General features: G+C 45.1%; 1 protein-coding gene across 3 annotated transcripts in view; it reads left to right on the top strand.

The window, feature by feature from the left end:
- The window catches only part of si:dkey-16p21.7 (serine/threonine-protein kinase BRSK2), a 29,820-nt gene extending 8,620 nt beyond the window's left edge, over positions 1-21,200 (top strand). The window contains exons 5-19 of one of the 3 annotated variants that reach the window (XM_036938034.1): positions 1,171-1,287; positions 1,582-1,615; positions 1,749-1,817; positions 1,921-2,067; positions 5,353-5,384; positions 5,615-5,779; positions 6,736-6,833; positions 7,298-7,448; positions 10,049-10,109; positions 11,084-11,372; positions 13,361-13,409; positions 13,658-13,781; positions 15,399-15,609; positions 16,161-16,250; positions 16,617-21,200. In XM_036938034.1, coding sequence (XP_036793929.1) covers positions 1,171-1,287; positions 1,582-1,615; positions 1,749-1,817; positions 1,921-2,067; positions 5,353-5,384; positions 5,615-5,779; positions 6,736-6,833; positions 7,298-7,448; positions 10,049-10,109; positions 11,084-11,372; positions 13,361-13,409; positions 13,658-13,781; positions 15,399-15,609; positions 16,161-16,250; positions 16,617-16,825 — 1,846 coding nt within the window. In that variant the 3' untranslated portion in view covers positions 16,826-21,200. Of the gene's footprint in view, positions 1-1,170; positions 1,288-1,581; positions 1,616-1,748; positions 1,818-1,920; positions 2,068-5,352; positions 5,385-5,614; positions 5,780-6,735; positions 6,834-7,285; positions 7,449-10,048; positions 10,110-11,083; positions 11,373-13,360; positions 13,410-13,657; positions 13,782-15,398; positions 15,610-16,160; positions 16,251-16,616 lie in introns of all 3 variants that reach the window. The other 2 variants (XM_036938033.1, XM_036938032.1) reach the window with 2 other exon arrangements.
- Positions 21,201-21,371: the final 171 nt, after the last annotated feature.

The following is a 21,371-nucleotide window of genomic DNA, read 5'->3' as shown; positions in this document are numbered from 1 at the left end:
GTCAGACACTACAGAAACATGTACATAGTCATTCTATATGGTCAGACACTACAGAAATATATACACAGTCACTCTATGTTCAGACACTACAGAAATATATACACAGTCACTCTATATGTTCAGACACTACAGAAATATATACACAGTCACTCTATATGGTCAGACACTATAGAAATATATACACAGTCACTCTATATGGTCAGACACTACAGAAATATATACACAGTCACTCTATATTGTCAGACACTACAGAAGTGTATACACAGTCACTCTATATGGTCACACACTACAGTCATATACTGTATACAACAATATGTACACAGTCACTCTATATGGTCAGACACTACAGCAATATCCTGTATGCAGCAATTTGTACACAGTCACTCTATATGGTCAGACACTACAGAAATATATACAGTCACTCTATATGGTCAGACACTACAGTAATATGCTGTATACAACAATATGTACACAGTCACTCTATATGGTCAGACACTACAGCAATGCAGTATATACACTGAGTATACCAAACATTACAAACACCTTCCTAATATTGAGTTGCCCCCCTACACCTTTTGGCCTCAGAACAGCCTCAGTACATCATGGCATGATCTCTACAAGGTGTTGAATGCATTCCACAGGGATGCTGGCCCATGTTGACTCCAATGCCCACAGTTGTCTAGTTGGCTGGATGTCCTTAGGGTGGTCGACCATTCTTGACACACATGGGAAACTGTTGAGTGTGAAAAACCCAGCAGCTTTGCAGTTCTTGGAACACTGGAACTGTTGCACCTGGCACCTACTACCATACCCTGTTCAAAGGCACTTAAATATTTTGTCTTGCCCATTATTCAGCCTCTGAATGGTGCACACACACAATCCATGTCTCAATTGTCTCAAGACTTAAAAATTATTATTTCACCCGTCTCCTCCCCTTCCTCTACACTGATTGAAGTGGATTTAACAAGTGACATGAATAAGGGATCATAGATTTCACCCGGATTCACCTGGTCAGTCTGTTTGTACACTGTCACTCTATATGGTCAGAGCAATATATATACAGCCACTATGTCAAATCAATCCAGTTTAAACTCTAGAGAGGTGAAAAACGTCAATGAAGAGAACAGACCTGTTTCTCTAACCTGTGTGTGTGTGTGTGTGTGTGTGTAGTCATAGAGACCTGAAGCCTGAGAACCTGCTCCTGGATGAGAAGAACAACATCCGCATCGCTGACTTCGGCATGGCTTCCCTACAGGTGGGAGACAGCCTGCTAGAGACCAGCTGTGGGTGAGTACAGTGTGTGTGTGTTCCTGCGTGTGTGTGTGTGTAAGACGTACAGTATTTTGGGGACGGCAGGTAGCCTAGTGGTTAGAGCATTGGACTAGTAACCGAAAGGTTGCTGGATCGAATCCCCGAGCTAACAAGGTAAAAGTCTGTCGTTCTGCCCCTGAACAAGGCAGTTAACCCATTGTTCCCCGGTAGGCCGTTATTGTAAATAAGAATTTGTTCTTAACTGACTTGCCTGGTTAAATAAATAAAACATGTTAAGAACTGTCTTTTCTTTCTTCTGAACGATGACAGATCTCCTCACTACGCGTGTCCAGAAGTTATCCGAGTAAGTTCCCTTCTCTCTGTGCGTCTGTGGAGGTCAGACGTACACCCACAATCTCTGTGTCTCTGTACTGCATGAATGAACAGTGGATCGGTTTTATTCTCCTTGAGTGTCCTGCCATCCTCTTGCATTGCAGGGGGAGAAGTATGACGGTCGCAGGGCAGATGTGTGGAGCTGTGGAGTCATCCTCTTTGCACTGCTGGTGGTAAGAACCTCTCCCTCCATCTCTTTCTTCCCCTCAATGTCTCTCGCTCTGTAACTCCCCTCTCTCCTCTCCTGTGTGTGTGTGTGTGTGTGTGTGTGTGTAGGGAGCTCTACCCTTTGACCATGACAACCTGCGCCAGCTCCTTGAGAAGGTGAAGAGTGGGGTGTTCCACATGCCCCACTTCATCCCCCCAGACTGCCAGGCCCTGCTCAAAGGAATGATCCAGGTCAACCCTGACAAGAGACTCACGGTACGGGGGAGGAGAGGGGAGGAGAGGGGTAGAGAGAGAGGGGTGAGGAAGAGAGTGACTCACGGTACTGACTAGACGTAGTAGGGGAGGAGAGGGGTAGACAGAGACTCACGGCACTGACTAGACGTAGTAGGAGAGGGGTAGACAGAGACTCACGGTACTGACTAGACGTAGTAGGAGAGAGGTAGACAGAGACTCACGGTACTGACTAGACGTAGTAGGAGAGGGGAAGACAGAGACTCACGGTACTGACTAGACGTAGTAGGAGAGGGGAAGACAGAGACTCACGGTACTGACTAGACGTAGTAGGAGAGGGGAGGAGAGGGGTAGACAGAGACTCACGGCACTGACTAGACGTAGTAGGAGAGGGGAAGACAGACTCACGGTACTGACTAGACGTAGTAGGAGAGGGGAGGAGAGGGGTAGACAGAGACTCACGGCACTGACTAGACGTAGTAGGAGAGGGGTAGACAGAGACTCACGGTACTTACTAGACGTAGGAGGAGAGGGGTAGACAGAGACTCACGGCACTGACTAGACGTAGTAGGAGAGGGGTAGACAGAGACTCACGGTACTTACTAGACGTAGTAGGGGAGGAGAGGGGTAGACAGAGACTCACGGTACTTACTAGACGTAGTAGGAGAGGGGAGGAGAGGGGTAGACAGAGACTCACGGCACTGACTAGACGTAGTAGGAGAGGGGTAGACAGAGACTCACGGTACTTACTAGACGTAGTAGGGGAGGAGAGGGGTAGACAGAGACTCACGGTACTTACTAGACGTAGTAGGAGAGGGGTAGACAGAGACTCACGGTACTGACTAGACGTAGTAGGACAAGGGTAGACAGAGACTCACGGTACTGACTAGACGTAGTAGGACAGGGGTAGACAGAGACTCACGGTACTGACTAGACGTAGTAGGACAGGGGTAGACAGAGATTCACGGTACTGACTAGACGTAGTAGGGGAGGAGAGGGGTAGACAGAGACTCACTGTACTGACTAGACGTAGTAGGAGAGGGGAGGAGAGAGACTCACGGTACTGACTAGACGTAGTAGGAGAGGGGAGGAGAGAGTCTCACGGTACCGACTAGACGTAGTAGGAGAGGGGTAGACAGAGACTCACGGTACCGACTAGACGTAGTAGGAGAGGGGAGGAGAGAGACTCACAGTACTGACTAGACGTATTAGGAGAGGGGTAGACAGAGACTCATGGTACTGACTAGACGTAGTAGGAGAGGGGTAGACAGAGACTTACGGTACTGACTAGACGTAGTAGGAGAGGGGTAGACAGAGACTCACGGTACTGACTAGACATAGTAGGAGAGGGGTAGACAGAGACTCACGGTACTGACTAGATGTAGTAGGAGAGGGGAGGAGAGAGACTCACGGTACTGACTAGACGTAGTAGGAGAGGGGAGGAGAGAGACTCACGGTACTGACTAGACATAGTAGGAGAGGGGAGGAGAGGGGAGGAGAGGGGTAGACAGAGACTCACGGCACTGACTAGACGTAGTAGGAGAGGGGTAGATAGAGACTCACGGTACTGACTAGACGTAGTAGGAGAGGGGTAGATAGAGACTCACGGTACTGACTAGACGTAGTAGGAGAGGGGAGGAGAGAGACTCACGGTACTGACTAGACGTAGTAGGAGAGGGGTAGACAGAGACTCACGGTACTGACTAGACGTAGTAGGAGAGGGGTAGATAGAGACTCACGGTACTGACTAGACGTAGTAGGAGAGGGGAGGAGAGAGACTCACGGTACTGACTAGACGTAGTAGGAGAGGGGTAGACAGAGACTCACGGTACTGACTAGACGTAGTAGGAGAGGGGTAGACAGAGACTCACGGTACTGACTAGACGTAGTAGGAGAGGGGTAGACAGAGACTCACGGTACTTACTAGACGTAGTAGGAGAGGGGTAGACAGAGACTCACGGTACTGACTAGACGTAGTAGGAGAGGGGAGGAGAGAGTCTCACGGTACTGACTAGACGTAGTAGGAGAGGGGTAGATAGAGACTCACGGTACTGACTAGACGTAGTAGGAGAGGGGAGGAGAGAGTCTCACGGTACTGACTAGACGTAGTAGGGGAGGAGAGGGGTAGACAGAGACTCACGGTACTGACTAGACGTAGTAGGAGAGGGGAGGAGAGAGTCTCACGGTACTGACTAGACGTAGTAGGGGAGGAGAGGGGTAGACAGAGACTCACGGTACTTACTAGACGTAGTAGGAGAGGGGTAGATAGAGACTCACGGTACTGACTAGACGTAGTAGGAGAGGGGTAGACAGAGACTCACGGTACTGACTAGAAGTAGTAGGAGAGGGGTAGACAGAGACTCACGGTACTGACTAGACGTAGTAGGAGAGGGGAGGAGAGGGGTAGACAGAGACTCACGGTACTGACTAGACGTAGTAGGAGAGGGGAGGAGAGAGACTCACGGTACTGACTAGACGTAGTAGGAGAGGGGAGGAGAGGGGTAGACAGAGACTCACGGTACTGACTAGACGTAGTAGGAGAGGGGAGGAGAGAGACTCACGGTACTGACTAGACGTAGTAGGAGAGGGGAGGAGAGAGACTCACGGTACTGACTAGACGTAGTAGGAGAGGGGAGGAGAGGGGTAGACAGAGACTCACGGTACTGACTAGACGTAGTAGGAGAGGGGAGGAGAGGGGTAGACAGAGACTCACGGTACTGACTAGACGTAGTAGGAGAGGGGTAGACAGAGACTCACGGTACTGACTAGACGTAGTAGGAGAGGGGTAGATAGAGACTCACGGTACTGACTAGACGTAGTAGGAGAGGGGAGGAGAGAGACTCACGGTACTGACTAGACGTAGTAGGAGAGGGGTAGACAGAGACTCACGGTACTGACTAGACGTAGTAGGAGAGGGGTAGACAGAGACTCACGGTACTGACTAGACGTAGTAGGAGAGGGGTAGATAGAGACTCACGGTACTGACTAGACGTAGTAGGAGAGGGGAGGAGAGAGACTCACGGTACTGACTAGACGTAGTAGGAGAGGGGTAGACAGAGACTCACGGTACTGACTAGACGTAGTAGGAGAGGGGTAGACAGAGACTCACGGTACTGACTAGACGTAGTAGGAGTGGGGAGGAGAGAGACTCATGGTACTGACTAGACGTAGTAGGAAAGGGGTAGACAGAGACTCACGGTACTGACTAGACGTAGTAGGAGAGGGGAGGAGAGAGACTCACGGTACTGACTAGACATAGTAGGCGTACTGTGTGGGTAACTAACTGGCTGCGTCTGTGTTCTTTTACAGCTAGAAGCCATACAAAAACACTCCTGGTATCTGTAAGTACACTCACCCCGTTGTACTCTGTTGTCTCTCACCACTTCATCATCGTCTTCTTCTCTCCGAACAGGAGACTAAAACCAAGACAGTCTGTTGGATAGTTCTTACATGTTGCTCGTGTATGTGTCCGTTTTCACGGAACTCTCTACTCATCCGACCTCTCTCCCCGCCGTCTGTCTTTCCCTCTATCTCTCGCTTTTCCCCCTTTCCGTATCTCTCCCCCTGCCAGTGGTGGTCGTAACGAGCCGTGCCCGGAGCAGCCTCCTCCCAGGCGTGTGTGTGTGAAGAGGATCGTGTCGCTGACCGAGCTGGACCCTGATGTGCTGGACAGCATGCACTCGCTGGGCTGCTTCAGAGACCGGGGGAAACTGACCCAGGACCTGCAGTGTGAGGAGTGAGTACTATCGGGGCTGCTTTGAGAGACCGGGGAAAGCTGACCCGGGACCTCCAGTGTGAGTGTCCCTTGATGTGGCCCCTGTAGTGTCACCGTTCACTGGTTGCTGTGGAAATGAACTATTGATCTCTCTCTCTCTTCCTCTCGCTCGCGCTCTCTTTCGCTCTCTATCTCTCTCTCTCTCTCTGTCAATTCCATTCAGCATTCTCTATCTCTCTGTTTCTCTCACTCTGCTCCTCCTTACTAGCCTCTCTCTATATATTCTCTCGCTCCCCTTCTCCCAACTAGTGTTTTCCTGCCTTTCTCTATCCTAGTATTTTTCTCTCTGTCTCTCTCTGGAGAAGTAAAGGTAATCCAACCCAGGAAATAGGACTTTGTGGAGAAGTGGGGCAGCAGGGTAGCCTAGTGGTTAGAGCGTTGGACTAGTAACTGGAAGGTTGCAAGTTCAAACCCCCGAGCTGACAAGGTTCAAATCTGTCGTTCTGCCCCTGAACAGGCAGTTAACCCACTGTTCTTAGGCCGTCATTGAAAATAAGAACTTGTCTAGTTTAAATAAAGGTAAAATAAATAAAAACAATTGGGATAGGGGAACTGATTGTGATATTCCAGCAAAAAGAGACAATCTCTCTCTATTGACTGACCAATCTGCTTTTTTGGCATGTCAAATGTTACATCACTCTGGCAAAGCATTAACACGACCACAGATATAAACAATGGCTCCTTCTCCTTCTACTGTTGTCTCGCCAACTCTCACATTCACATTATGCTCTAGTTCTGATTTAGCCGTCTTTATCAATCCCTGAATGTCTCTTACTATCTCTCTCTCTCTCTTTCTTTCTCTCTATCTTTCTCTCTCTCTCTCTATCTCTCTCTCTCACTCTCTCTCACTCGCTCTCTCTTTCACTCACTCTCTCTCACACTCTCTCTCTCTCTCTCTCTCTCTCTCGTTTTCTCAGAGACAACCAGGAGAAGATGATCTACTACCTCCTCTTGGACAGGAAAGAGCGTTACCCCAGCTGTGAGGATGAAGACCTGCCGCCCAGGAACGATATAGGTTAGAAAGAAAACCTTTAGACAACATTAGACAACATATATTAGAAAGAATCAACAACCTAACCGACACTTATTGGACACTCTGATCTCTCCCAGAGACATTCGATTCATATTCTATTCTAACATAACATTCTCAGAAATAATTTGGAACATTCTATTTCTAGCCAACCCTGACTTACTGATAGGTATCTGTGAAGCTAGCGACAGTAAGCAACATCTGGCGAGTCTGTTTCAAAATAAAAGTCCTGCAATGAAACTTTTCTAAATAAAAGTCCCGTGACAAAACTTTACAACAAGTTCATGTAGGTCTGCGGTTTCTTTGTCCGACACGTCAGCATGTCAAAACCTCCCGACATATTTGTGTTTTGATGCACCAGTGCTTTAAATAACGTAGGTTAGAGGTGCTTTAATCTTTCTGTGTACCTCTGAGACCTGGATTCTAACCTTTCTAAGGTCTCCCAGCAGATCCCCCTAGGAAGCGGGTGGACTCTCCCATGCTGACCCGTCATGGCCGGTGCCGGCCGGAGAGGAAGAGCCTGGAGGTGCTGAGTGTGACGGAGCAGGGCTCCCCAACACCCACGCGCAGGGCGCTGGACACCTCCGCACACAGCCAGAGGTTAGACGTAGATATATACACAAATAAACACACACGCACACCGAATATGCACACACACAAATGCACGCACACACACATACATACACACAGGCACACACACACACACACTCGTGCTTTGTGTTGTTGTACTAGTGTTGTCTGATGACTTCACTTGTGAAAGTTCCACATGTTTTGCACGTGCAAAATTCTACTGCACATGTGAAATCATGTGGTTTTGGAACACTTCACGTGATGATATTTCACGTGAAGTTTCACATGATCACATAACCTTTCACATGTGGATTCAAATTTTCACATTATGCCCTGCAAACAGGACAGGATGTCCCCGGAATGTGACAAAATTGCTGCAGTATTTTCCACTTAGATATTTGACACACTTGATTACATTTTGTATGTTTATTTATACAGTAATTATTATTCATTAGGTCCTCACCTGGGATTTGAACTCACAACCTCTTGGTTCATGGCATTACTATCTTCCTGCTACTCCACCATGTCTGTGTCAATGACTGATTTCACCTGTATTCCTACACTGGACTTCAAAGTATATCTCAGCTTTGTACTCAAGAAAAACTATAATATTTATATTCAGGAGTAACCTTAAAACAGAATAATATGTCTCACCTACAGTAGACAACTATACAGAAAACCCTCAGATTACTGAAATAAATCAATTAAATCAATGATGAGAGAATAGTCAGATAAACTGATAAATCAAATCAAATTGTATTTGTCACATGCGCTGAATTACAGTGAAATGCTTACTTGCAAGCCCTTAACCAACAATGCAGTTTTAAGAAAAATACCCCCAAAATAATAATAAAAGTAACAAATAATTAAAGAGCAGCAGTAAAATAACAATAGCGAGGCTATATACAGGGGGTGCCTGTACAGAGTCAATGTGCGGGGGCACCGGTTAGTCGAGGTAATTTAGCTAATATGTACATTTAGGTAGAGTTATTAAAGTGACTATGCATAGGTAATAACAGAGATTAGCAGCAGTGTAAAAGAAGGGGGTGGGGGGGTCAATCCAAATAGTCTGGGTAGCCATTTGATTAGATGTTCAGTAGTCTTATGGCTTGGGAGTCGAAGCTGTTTAGAAGCCTCTTGGACCTAGACTTGGCGCTCCGGGACCACGTGCCGTGTGGTACCAGAGAGAACAGTCTATGACTAGGGTGGCTGGAGTCTTTGACAATTTTAAGGGCCTTCCTCTGACACCGCCTGGTATAGAGGTCCTAGATGGCAGGGAGTTTGGCCCCAGTGATGTACTGGGCCGTACACACTACCCTCTGTAGTGCCTTGCGGTCGGAGGCTGAGCATTTGCCATACCAGGCAGTGATGCAACCCGTCAGGATGCTCTCGATGGTGAAGCTGTAGAACTCTTTTGAGGATCTGAGGACTCATGCCAAATCTTTTCAGACTCCTAAGGGGAAATAGGTTTTGTCGTGCTCTTCACGACTGTCTTGGTGTGCTTGGACCATGTTAGTTTGTTGGTGATGTGGACACCAAGGAACTTGAAGCTCTCAACCTGCTCCACCCCGGCCCTGTCGATGAGAATTGGGGCGAGCTCGGTCCTCCGTAGCTAAGATAGCAGTATAGATGGCACTATTTTTCCTGTGTGCAGAGATGTATTATAGGTAGGTAATGAATGTGTATGTGACTTCTTAGAATGCTACACACTTTGTGACGCAGCAGCAAGAACAGCTGAACCCCAAATCCAGAGGTTGTGAGTTCAAATCCAATCTGGGGATGTATTGATAAGTCCGTACTAAGTGATTTTTGTCAAATATTGTCATAGATGAAAGATTTTTATACCTTTTTTTTAATGACACGTTTTTAGCTCAACAGCGAACCACTGACCTTAAAAAACCCCCATACCATTTCCCCGCTTCCCTTTAACAAAAAAAATTGTGAAGCTGAAATTGAGTTGACATCTTTCCATGGAAGAAATGAGAGACACGTGAGGGCAGTCGTTCACATGTGTACGACATAGACTTCACGTGTTGACACCACCTTTTCACACGTGAGGAGAATAACATGTTTTCACCTCACATGCGGAATTTGCACTTTCACGTGAAAAAAACGTTGTGACGTGTCGTTTCATGCGATCACGTGTTGCTTTTACATGTAGTCACATGTTGTCAAATTAACTTGACATAAGATCTGTAACGGCCGTTGGTGGAAGAAGGTGAGGACCAAAGCGCAGTGAGGTACGTGTTCGTCATTTATTAAATAGAACTGAACACTAAATACAAAGTAACAAAAAAAGAACAACCGAAACAGCTCCGTCAGGTACAAAACAGAAAGCAACTACCCACAAAACCCATGTGGGCAAGAGTATGGTTCTAAGTATGGTTCTCAATCAGAGACAACGATAGACAGCTGTCCCTGATTGAGAACCATACCCGGCCAAAAACAAAGAAATACAAAAACATAGAAAAGGGAACATAGAATGCCCACCCTAGACACACCCTGGCCTAACCAAAATAGAGAATAAAAGCCTCTCTATGGCCAGATCACATGTGGTTTTTCCCATAAGGGGGACCGTGCTATGTGTTACTGTACCGGTGTTGTCTGATACTGGTATTTTTGTCCTCCAGGTCTCGTTCAGTCAGTGGCGCTTCAACAGGGCTCTCGTCAAGTCCTCTCAGCAGTCCCAGGGTAAGTCACGCTTGGCCAACTCTTTTACAAAAAGACACACATTTACACCACCTGATGATTATTATAGAGGTGGTTCTACTGTAGAATTGATAAAATACCATACCTGTAATATCAGTATATTTCTGTACATAAGTATATCTTTGATATGCCGAACTCACATGCAGATGAGACTACCTATCTTTGTTCGCGGTGAAATGTGCTACTGCACAGCTACTGTGATATGATAGTGTTTCTCTGTAATGAACTGAAGTGTTCCTGTAACTGTAAATGTTCTTCTGAGACTGTCCATCACCCTCACTACTGTCCCATTCTGAGCCATTACCCACACCATAGATACCATCACATACACGCACGCACGCACACACGCACACTTACTCACACACACCAATAGTAAGGGCCTAGAAGCACACAAGAGACACAGACCGATAGGATCACATATTAGCCCTCAAATTGAAAGGGTCTCTGGACCTTTATTCAAAATGGACCCTATTGAATTAACATAATAAGAGAAATAACAGCATCTCTACAATTAGAAATGTAAGTACAATCAGACTACAGCATATTCATAAATCATAACTCATGACCATTGCTCTCTTCATCTTTCCTTCCCTCCTCTCCGTCCCTCCGTCCTTTGTCTTCCCACCCATCAGAGCCCAGTTTTCACTTTCAGCCAATCAGAAGTCACCTCCGCCTCCACCACCCACTCCAAAGACCCCAAACCAGGAAGTGCCACCACTCCCCGGCCGTCACAACGGATGACTGTGCCCGACCCCAAAACCCAGACCCTGCCCTCCAAAGGGCTCTCCGATCGCACTCACCTCCAGTCCATGAAGTCACTACCTCTCCAAGCTCCCCCCTCTGCGTCCCCCTCCCCCATCCCCTCCCCCATCCCTCGCTTCTTCTTTTTCCCCGCCCCCTCCGTCTTTAAGTCGGTCACTAAGAGCGTCTATCCTAACTCTGCCCCTGTGCCACAGGTCACCCCTCAGGGGTCTCCACTCCCCACCCCCCTGGGCACCCCCGTCCACCACCCCCAGCACCCCCCGCCCACCCCTCCCTCCTCCTCCTCTTCCTCCTCCTCCTCACGGGCGGAGGGAGGCGGCGGGGGTGTGGGCGGGGGCGGATCCCTCTCCCTAACTCCACCCTCCAGCCCCGGAGGCAGCGGGGGGATGGCCGCCAGTAGCTCCGCCCACTGGAGGACACGCCTCAACTCCTTCAAGAACAACCTGCTGGGTTCGCCACGCTTCCACCGACGCAAACTGCAGGGTGAGAGAGAGGGGGAGTGTGTGTAAGAAAGAATTTAAGACATTTCAGAATGAGCAATGTTAAGAGTCCGGAATATAAATATATATGTGTGTATATGAATAGGAAAGGTGTGTACAGTAGAAGTTACAATGTCTTCAGAAAGTGTTCATACCCCTTGACTTACATTTTGTTATGTTAAGGCCTGAATTCAAAATGGATGAAATATATTATTTATTCACCCATCTACCAATAATAACACATAATGACAAAGTGAATACATGTTTTTAGACATTTTTTGTAAATCATTATTTTCTAAATTCTTTAAGCTCTTTCTAGTTAATTGTTGATCATTGCTAGACAACCATTTTCAGGTCTTGCCATAGATTTTCAAGCAGATTTAAGTCAAAACTATAACCCGCCCACTCATGAACATTCACTGTCTTCTTGGTAAGCAACTCCAGTTTCAGATTTGTGTTTCAAATTATTGTCCTTCTGAAAGGTGAATTAATTCCCCAGTGTCTGGTGAAAAGCAGACTGAACCAGGTTTTCCTCTAGGATTTTGCCTGTGCTTCACGCCATTCCGTTTCTTTTTTTTAATCCTGAAAAACTCTCCAGTCCTTAACGATTACAAGCATACCCATAACATGATGCAGCCACCACTATGCTTGAAAATATGGAGAGTGGTACTCAGTAATGTGTTTTATTGGATTTGACCCAAACAACACTTTGTATTCAGGCTGAAAAATTAATTGCTTTACCACAATTTTTGCAGTATTACTTTAGTTCCTTGTTGCGAACAGGATACATGTTTTGGAATATTTTTATTCTGTACAGGCTTCAATTAGGCTAGTATTGTGGAGTAACTACAACGTTGTTGGTCCATCCGCAGTTGTCTCCTATCACAGCCATTAAACTCTGTAACTGTTTTTAAAGTCACCATTGGCCTCATGGTGAAATCCCCTAAGCGATTTCCTTCATATCCGGCAATTGAGTTAGGAAGGATGCCTGTATCTTTACATTCAATCGGTGTATTGATACACCACCCAAAGTGTAATTAATAACTTTACCATGCCCAAAGGGATATTCAATGTCTGCTTTTTTTTAAACCCATCTACCAATAGGTGCCCTTCTTTGCGAGACATTGGAAAACCTCCCTGGTCTTTGTGGTTGAATCTGTGTTTGAAATTCACTGCTCGACTGTGGGACCTTACAGATAACTGTATGTGTGAGGTACAGAGATGAGGTAGTCATTCAAAAATCATGTTAAACACTATTTCTGCACACAGAGTGAGTCCATGCAACTTATTATGTGAGTTTTTGCTCACTTTTTACATTTTTACACCTGAACTTATTTAGGCTTGCCATAACAAAGGGGGTTGATGACTTATTGAGTCGAGACATTTCAGCTTGACATGTTTTTAATTAATTTGCAAAAATGTCTAAAAACACAATTCCACTTTGACAATATGGGGTATTGTGTGTAGGCCAGTGAAAACCCCAAATCCATTTTAAATTCAGGCCGGAAAAAGTCAAGGGGTGTGAATACTGTCTGAAGGCACAGTATATAGAATGAGCCATGACTAGAATACAGTATATACAGAGGATTTGGGTAAAACAGTATGCAAAGATTATTAAAGTAACCAGTATGTGCATATTCTGTCCTCAAAGTAGCCACAGTCTCTTCTACCATTGCAGAAGGACCGTACTGTACTATACGGTGCTCAAATGTATTAGACAGATTGGTCATTAAATCAATGAAACTGAACCTCGTCAAGTGACGTCATCAAGTTCTACTTCTCTCCACTCTAGTCCTTCCCTCCTCACCCTCTCTCGCTTTCTCCTTCTTTTTCTTTTTCCCCTCGATATATAACTCACCATCTCTCTCCCTCTGACTCTTTCTTTCTCTCTCTCTCTCTTTCTTCTTTCTTTCTTTCTTTCTTTCTTTCTCTCTCTCTCTCTCTCTCTCTCTCTCTCTCTCTCTCCATCTCTCTCCTTTTGCTCTCCTGTAGTTCCAACACCGGAGGACATGTCCAGTCTAACTCCAGAATCAAGCCCAGAGTAAGTAGATAATCCTAGACACACACAGTTAGTCTATCTATATCCTGTCCTGCCTGTCATGTGAAATGCTATCGTATCTGCTAGCCTGTAACACGTTTCGATGCCGCATGTTTCGGGAACACTTTATATCAACTTCCTTGAATAAGTCATTCCACATGCTTATAAGTGTTCAGAAATTGTTATAAGCACCTCTATTTGACATGGCTGAAATATGAATGTGTGACTTAAAAAATGCTTCTGAATGGCAGGCTGGCCAAGAAGTCGTGGTTTGGGAACTTCATCAGCCTGGAAAAGGAGGAACAGATATTTGTTGTCATTAGAGACAAACCGCTTAGTTCCATCAAAGCTGATATAGTCCACGCCTTCTTGTCTGTGAGTATCTCTGTCTATCCTCTATCCTCACTCATTCTTTCTCTCTATCTCTCTCGGACAACTCTCTTTCTCTCTCTCTCTCTTTCTGTCCTCTCTCTTTATCTATCCTCTCTCTCTCTCTCTCTCTCTCTCTCTCTCTCTCTCTCTCTCTCTCGCTTTATCTATCCTCGCTCTCTCTTTATCTATCCTCTCTCTTTTTATATATCCTCTCTCTCTTTTTATATATCCTCTCTCTCTCTCTCTTTATCTATCCTCTCTCTCTATCTATCCTCTCTCTCTCTCTTTATATATCCTCTCTCTCTCTTTATCTGCCCTCTCTCTTTATCTATCCTCTCTCTCTCTCTCTCTCTCTCTCTCTTTATCCTCTCTCTTTATCTATCCTCTCTCTCTTTATCTATCCGTTCTCTCTCTTTATCTATCCTATCTCTCTCTTTATCTACCCTCTCTCTCTCTTTATCTGTCCTCTCTCTTTATCTATCCTCTCTCTCTCTCTCTCTCTCTCTTTATCTATCCTCTCTCTCTCTTTATCTATCCTTTCTCTCTCTTTATCTATCCTCTCTCTCTCTATCTATCCTCTCTCTCTCTCTCTCTTTATCTATCCTCTCTCTATCTATCTCTCTCTCTCTCTCTTTATATATCCTCTCTCTCTCTTTATCTGTCCTCTCTCTTTATCTATCCTCTCTCTCTCTCTCTTTATCCTCTCTTTATCTATCCTCTCTCTCTCTTTATCTATCCTTTCTCTCTCTTTATCTATCCCCTCTCTCTCTATCTATCCTCTCTCTCTCTCTCTCTCTTTATCTATCCTCTCTCTCTCTCTTTATCTATCCTCTCTCTTTATCTATCCCCTCTCCCTCTTTCTGTCCTCTCTCTTTATCTATCCTCTCTCTCTCTCTCTCTCTCTCTTTATCTATCCTCTCTCTCTCTTTATCTATCCTTTCTCTCTCTTTATCTATCCTCTCTCTCTCTATCTATCCTCTCTCTCTCTCGCTCTCTCTCTCTCTCTCTCTCTCTTTATCTAACCTCTCCCTCTCTCTCTCTTTATCTATCCTCTCTCTTTATATATCCTCTCTCTCTCTTTATCTATCCTCTCTCTTTATCTATCCTCTCTCTCTCTCTCTCTCTATCTATCTATCCTCTCTCTCTATCTATCCTCTCTCTCTATCTATCCTCTCTCTCTTTATCTATCCTCTCTCTCTCTTTATCTATCCTCTCTCTCTCTCTCTATCTATCCTCTCTCTCTCTCTATCTATCCTCTCTCTCTTTATCTATCCTCTCTCTCTATCTATCCTCTCTCTCTCTTTATCTATCCTCTCTCTCTTTATCTATCCTCTCTCTCTCTCTCTCTCTTTATCTATCCTCTCTCTCTCTCTCTTTATCTATCCTCTCTCTCTCTCTCTCTCTCTTTATCTATCCTCTCTCTCTCTCTAACTCCTTCTCTTTAACTCTGTACCTTCACCTACTTTCAGTGAAAGGCCTGCACAGCCATGATACAAAGATACACCAACCACCTCCATAAAACATGAACACATAAACAATAGATGGAAAGTCTTGTAAGCCGTGTAAAGCGGTTTCCACCTCTTGTTTCCAATGCTGTGTTGTTGCATTGCATCTGTTCAGATCCCGTCTCTGAGTCACAGCGTCATCTCCCAGACCAGCTTCAGAGCCGAGTATAAGTCCTCTGGTGGCCCCTCCGTCTTCCAGAAGCCTGTTAAGTTCCAGGTGGACATCGCCTTCTCTGAGGGAGAGAGGGAGAGAGAGAGGGAGCGTGCCGAGAGGGAAGGAAAGAGGGAAACTGGCATCTACAGCGTGACGTTCACTCTCATATCAGGTAGTGGTTCCCAGACTTGTTTGTGTTACAGGTTTAAGACCTTTTTTTTAAAGCGTTCTTGCTACCCACTTAAGGCAAATTGCCACTTAGTTATGCATTGATGTCAATGGGAGTAGGATTTTCAAGTGAAAATGTGATTTAAGTGGAAGTTATGATTCGCTTGAAGTTACAGTTTAATTTAGTCTATGAGACTTTCATTTGCAAAAATGTGTAGTCGGTGTTTGGTAACCAATGTTTGGCATGATTTTGTCCTATATTTTATCCTGTTAAAATATCCCTGACATATACCACAAAACTGTCAGGAGACAGTTAAACAGAACTCATTATACATGTAGGTAATTCATCTTAAAGTCATCCCCATATTGATGCGGGGCAGTGTATACCTTGACCGAGTAACGACAAAATGTAACGCTTTGTAACAGCAGAAAAGGTCTGAATAAAAAAATGAATACGAAAGTTATTATTTCTGTGTTCACATGGCTAATGTGTACAGTAAAATCACTGATGTTAATGGTACAAATACTACTAACTTATTGTGTCTGACTCCTTAGGTCCAAGTCGCAGGTTCAAGAGAGTGGTGGAAACGATTCAAGCCCAGCTACTTAGTACTCATGATCAGCCATCTGTGCAGGCACTGGCTGGTTGGTCCCCTCACACACACACACACACACACACACACACACACACACACACACACACACACACACAGACACACACACACACACACACAGGCACACATACACACAGACACACAGACACACACACACACACACACATACACACACACACACACACACAGACACATACACACACACACACAGACACATACACACACACACACACACAGACACACACATACACACACACACACAGACACACACACACAGACACACACAGACACACAGACACACACACACAGACATGCACACATACACACACCACACACACACTATTTATTTATATATGTCTTCATCAAACTCATGTTTTTTAACTCTTTTTCTCCTCAGATGAGAAGAATGGGCAGCTGACCTCGCGTCCGCCCGGCACCCCGACCCGGCAAAACTCCCGACGTTCGGAAGGAGGCGGGGACCGGGGCGAGAAGTGTGAGCGTGGTGACGCAGGGATAGGGGGCAGCGGGAGCGTGCTTCAGAGGAAGGGCTCGGGTAAAGACAAGACCAGACTCCTTTCCTCCAACGGGACACAGTCTCAGCCCTGAGGGAACATTGTGGAAACAGACATCAACAGAACAAGATAGGGCAGACCGTTAGAGAGGGATGACATTAGAGAACAACACAGACAAAAACCCCTCAGACTACCACTACCGCCATCACCACTACCACCGTCACATCTACCGAACCACCTGACCCAGCAATCATCATCACAAACCACTGCTTCAACCTGAAACGGGCCCGACCAGATAGTTGGCCACCAAGATAGAAGAAAGAAAAGAGAGGACGAGAGGAAAACGCAGTGTCACTCATGGACTTGCTTCAGAAGAGAAGCCAAGATCAGAAAAATGTCTAAGTGTACATTTGAAGTACAACACATCATGCAACTGTCAACAACAATATGGAGCCAGTAAAATAATCAGGAAGACTTGTACGGGGAAAGGCAGGCTCCGAATGGTTAAAGGATAAATAGATGTTTTTTTTAAGTTATCCGGTCTACAACCAATAAGATGAAAACCTTTGTGGAATTCCAGAAATAATAATTATAACAGCGTTTCCTAGTTGGCGTGGATCCACTTTTAAGTTTGACCCAACATCCTTTTTTTTGGGGGGGGGGGGGGGGTCAGTGAGAGTGAAATATTACGGGTCAAGTCAATTTAGTGGCGGTCGGGGAAACGGACAGGTTGGGTCCTTTCACCGGATTCTCAGTGACGATAAGTTACGAGAACAGAACAGAAACCTGGAACAGAAACATGGTACAGAAACATGGTACAGAAACATGGTAGAATTGAAGATAAGGGTGAGGAAGACTGCATCAAAATCAGAGTGACGCGTCCGATTGCATCTTTTCATCCAAGTCGCTCCAAAGACGTCAATACAGCCATTTGAACAAAATAAAGACAAATACCTGTTTGTCTCCATAACGAAACAGCACAATTGTACGATTCCTAAAATACAATTGAAACAAACTTATGAAAACCATCTTGCCTTGAAGTGAGGATTCAGCAAACGGATATCTCTACGGATATCACCCAAGTTGAAGAAAAAGAACGGACAAGGCATGGAAGAATGTCTCAACGCACCCCCCCCCCCCCCCCCCCCCCCCCCCTCCCACTACGACTGACATCTGGAACACGGAGAGACTTCAAACAGATGAGTGAACGACATAATTGGAATCGTTCGAGTAATTTGGAGCCCTCAGCAGGTCCTCAGAATGAGGTGCTCAGATGAAGATGTTGTGGTTCACAGGAAGTTACCGTCATCAGTTGTGTTCATTCCGCGAGGACTGGACCCAGCCCTCCACATCCATTATTGTCTTCGACAGAAAACAACCAACCCTCCCTCCCTTACGTTCCCAATATGGCCGACATGGGGCACTGAATGATGCGGCTTTTGAAAAGGCCCTAGACACCTAGACGGATTTGTTCTGTTAAGAGAGCAGAAAGAGGGAGGGAGGGGAGGAGGTGGAAAAGCTCATTTCAAGAAACAAAAAGAGAGACTTTGTCTTAAGGATGACAGAGAGAAAGACATTGAAACTGATGCACACTCATTCCCAGGAGAGGAAAGAAACAGACCACACACAAAAATAATGAAATCCATTTTGTTTTTTTGTTTCATTTTTCCTTTTGTTTATGTGATTTGAGCGCAAATGAGTTTGATGTTTGCCGCCAACAAAATGGAGGATAACGCTAACCAAGTGAATGTCAAAAACGGAAAAAAAACACTATTGTAAAAGTATTTTATTTCATTTGTCATAGATTTATTTAATATTTATTTATGTATTTAATTGTTGATTTATATATTGTAAAGTGGAAAGGGAAGATGCTGACAAGAATAGAGGGGAAAGTTCTGTTGGAATATTGGAACAGCATTGAAACGGACAAAAATGGCTGCTTGCAGGAGAAACCAGATTGAACCGTCGTTTCCAGAGCAGGACAGAAAACAACCTCTTGTCCAATCATTCCTCAATGTTTTAGAAACCAATGCTGCAAAAATCCTTCCAGATCCTTTTTGATGTTGTGTCTTTATTGTTGATTTGTCTTTGTTTGGTAATAATGAAGATCATTTCCAGTTTTAAAGCAACAAAACAAGGCAAAAACAAAACACATTTTAAGAAATGAGCCAAGGATAGATTTGATGCTTTGGGAATTTCTGGGATGGCAAAAAAAAATAAAAATGAAAATCTTTCATGAAGTAAATAAAAAATGATTGCATAGACACTTGAAAAAGCAGAGGAGAGCAGGAAAGGGTGGGGGGGGGGTAGTAATCTCCAATTCCTTCTCTGTCACATTCTGCTAGAATGTTGTTACTTAAGAGGACAAAGATATGGACACGCCACATAAAAACACTGACTGAGGGCCCAACCCCACGTGCAGAACACAAACAGTATTCGCACACACACACACACACGGACCCTTCAAAAACAGAAAACCTCCTGTTCTTTCAGAGAAAAAAAAAACAACAACAATTAAAAACTGGACCTTAACATTGGAACGCACTGTCCTAAAAGACACCAAACACGTTGTGGTTTCCCCCTACCATCCCTTTCGCCCTTGGCCACTGCCCCCCACTTCCTTCATTACGACCCCCCACGTACCCCTTCCCCTTGCAAAGAGCACCAAAAGTAAACGCAGGTTTCGTTCTAGTCTCTCTCTAGTCCCTCGTCATCAGTCGACACCTTGTTGTTTCATGCCACCGCCATTAAGCCCCTATTATCAGTCTCACCCTGCCTCACGTGACCGCTGTGACCACGACACAGTAACTGAGACTGGGCACACCACGTCCCCATCAGCCATCATCACACTTCATATCAGTCCGAGTCAACACGCTGCTACCATAGCACACAACTCCTCGTACAGCAAACAGGGGCGGTTCTGTAGCTAGGAGACGTAGAACAGTAGGTTATTGTAACTCTTTACTTAGCGTACTCTCTGTCTACTGGATACTTCCCTGGTGTGAAACGGCCATTTACCATGAAATACGAAAAGAGTGGGAGGCAGTCTTCCTCTATTTCCTGACCTGGGGCTCGTCTTGCTCCCCTTCCAACACAGCAAAGAACACGATTATGGCTTGTTGACTTTTAGTAGCTCACCTCTCATTGTAGCTCACACCCTTCACTCAAGGCCTTTTGGCAGGAATCATGTACCCATTTTCCTAATATCGTGCCGACTCGAACCGTACTGTGCTGTCTTGGATATTTTCCTTTCACATTGTCCTTTCCAGCATGGCGGATGTGTAACCATGCTGGCCGAGCTAGTCTCCAATGAAATGCTGCATGACACTACTGGAAAGCAATGTAGGGGGTGATGACTGAATGTTTTTGTTTTTTTACTGCATTAATATAGGTGGCATATGAATCCAGCACCGTCCTGCACAGAATAGTAGTTGTAAGAGTTTGCATAGCCAGGAATGAGTTTTGGCGCCTTAAGATGATGCGTACGGAGGGAGGTACATGCCTGTTATATTTGCTCGACCTGTCCGTTTTGTTCCGAGCCCTCATCCTACTCCCCGCCACATTCTAATGCTAGGTCAGGGGTCATGTGAATGGGAGCGAGATGTGACACAAGACGACCCCACAGTCTTTCATTCTCCATTACCCTGTGCTTTAAACCAGAGAGGGATAGTGGGAGACAGCGTTACCCCTACCTTTTGTATAGGTGGGGTAAACCTCTCCCTGCCTATTTCTGTTGCTCCACGTCTAAAAGAGTTTGGCTTCTATTGGTTTCAATTGGCGTTGTTGAGGCCAAAGGGCCTGGACGTTGCTGTTACTGAGAGCTTGGACGCCCCGCCTAGGGGAAACTAGGGGAAAAACTGTCTGGAGATACAACTAGAGCGAAACCCTTCTTAGACATTGTGTGTAAATAACCGTTCAAAGTAAATGATGGGATGAGGGGGAGAAGTTTGACCCCCATTGCGGGTGAATCTTACAACAAAAGGCCCCCTCTCTCTCCAACCAACTCAACCCCCTCCTTGCCCCCTTCCTACACCCTCATTATCTCTTTGTATCTCTTCTTGAACCCCCCACCCCCCCCAATCCTCTTATCCAGATGAAAATACCTCAACCCCAGCCCATCCTTATATAATCACACCCCTCCCCATGTGTCTGTCCATTGTATACAGTATGAAACCATGTCTTGATTCTTTATTCACCCTGTACTCACAATATGATTATTGTTGTCATCATTATTGATCATTCCAAGATTGTAAAACTGTTATCCCCCCCCCCCCCCCACTTCATACACAGTAGAACAAAACAATTCTTAAAAATTCAAAACAGAAATTTGGGGGAAAACAACATGATGAGGAGGATTAAATAAGAAATGTCTGTATTATATAAAAAATAAAAAATGAAAGTGCACTATTATGATTATTATTATTATTGCCTGTGATAAATAAAGAACAATAAACTACATCAGAAGTTAAGAAACTGCCTCAATTCCTACTCTTCTATTAATTAGGATTACTGACCATAAATTGTGCTCAACATCTGCATTTTCTTTAGCAAAAATAGTATTTAAAAAAAAATAATATATATATATATTGCCAAATGTAGACTACACTGTGTAGCGACACGACAGATCCCGGGTCTGTTTT

This window comes from Oncorhynchus mykiss, chromosome 12, assembly GCF_013265735.2.
Source record: "Oncorhynchus mykiss isolate Arlee chromosome 12, USDA_OmykA_1.1, whole genome shotgun sequence".
NCBI classification, from domain to species: domain Eukaryota; kingdom Metazoa; phylum Chordata; class Actinopteri; order Salmoniformes; family Salmonidae; genus Oncorhynchus; species Oncorhynchus mykiss.
This window is presented reverse-complemented; position numbering and strand designations above follow the sequence as displayed.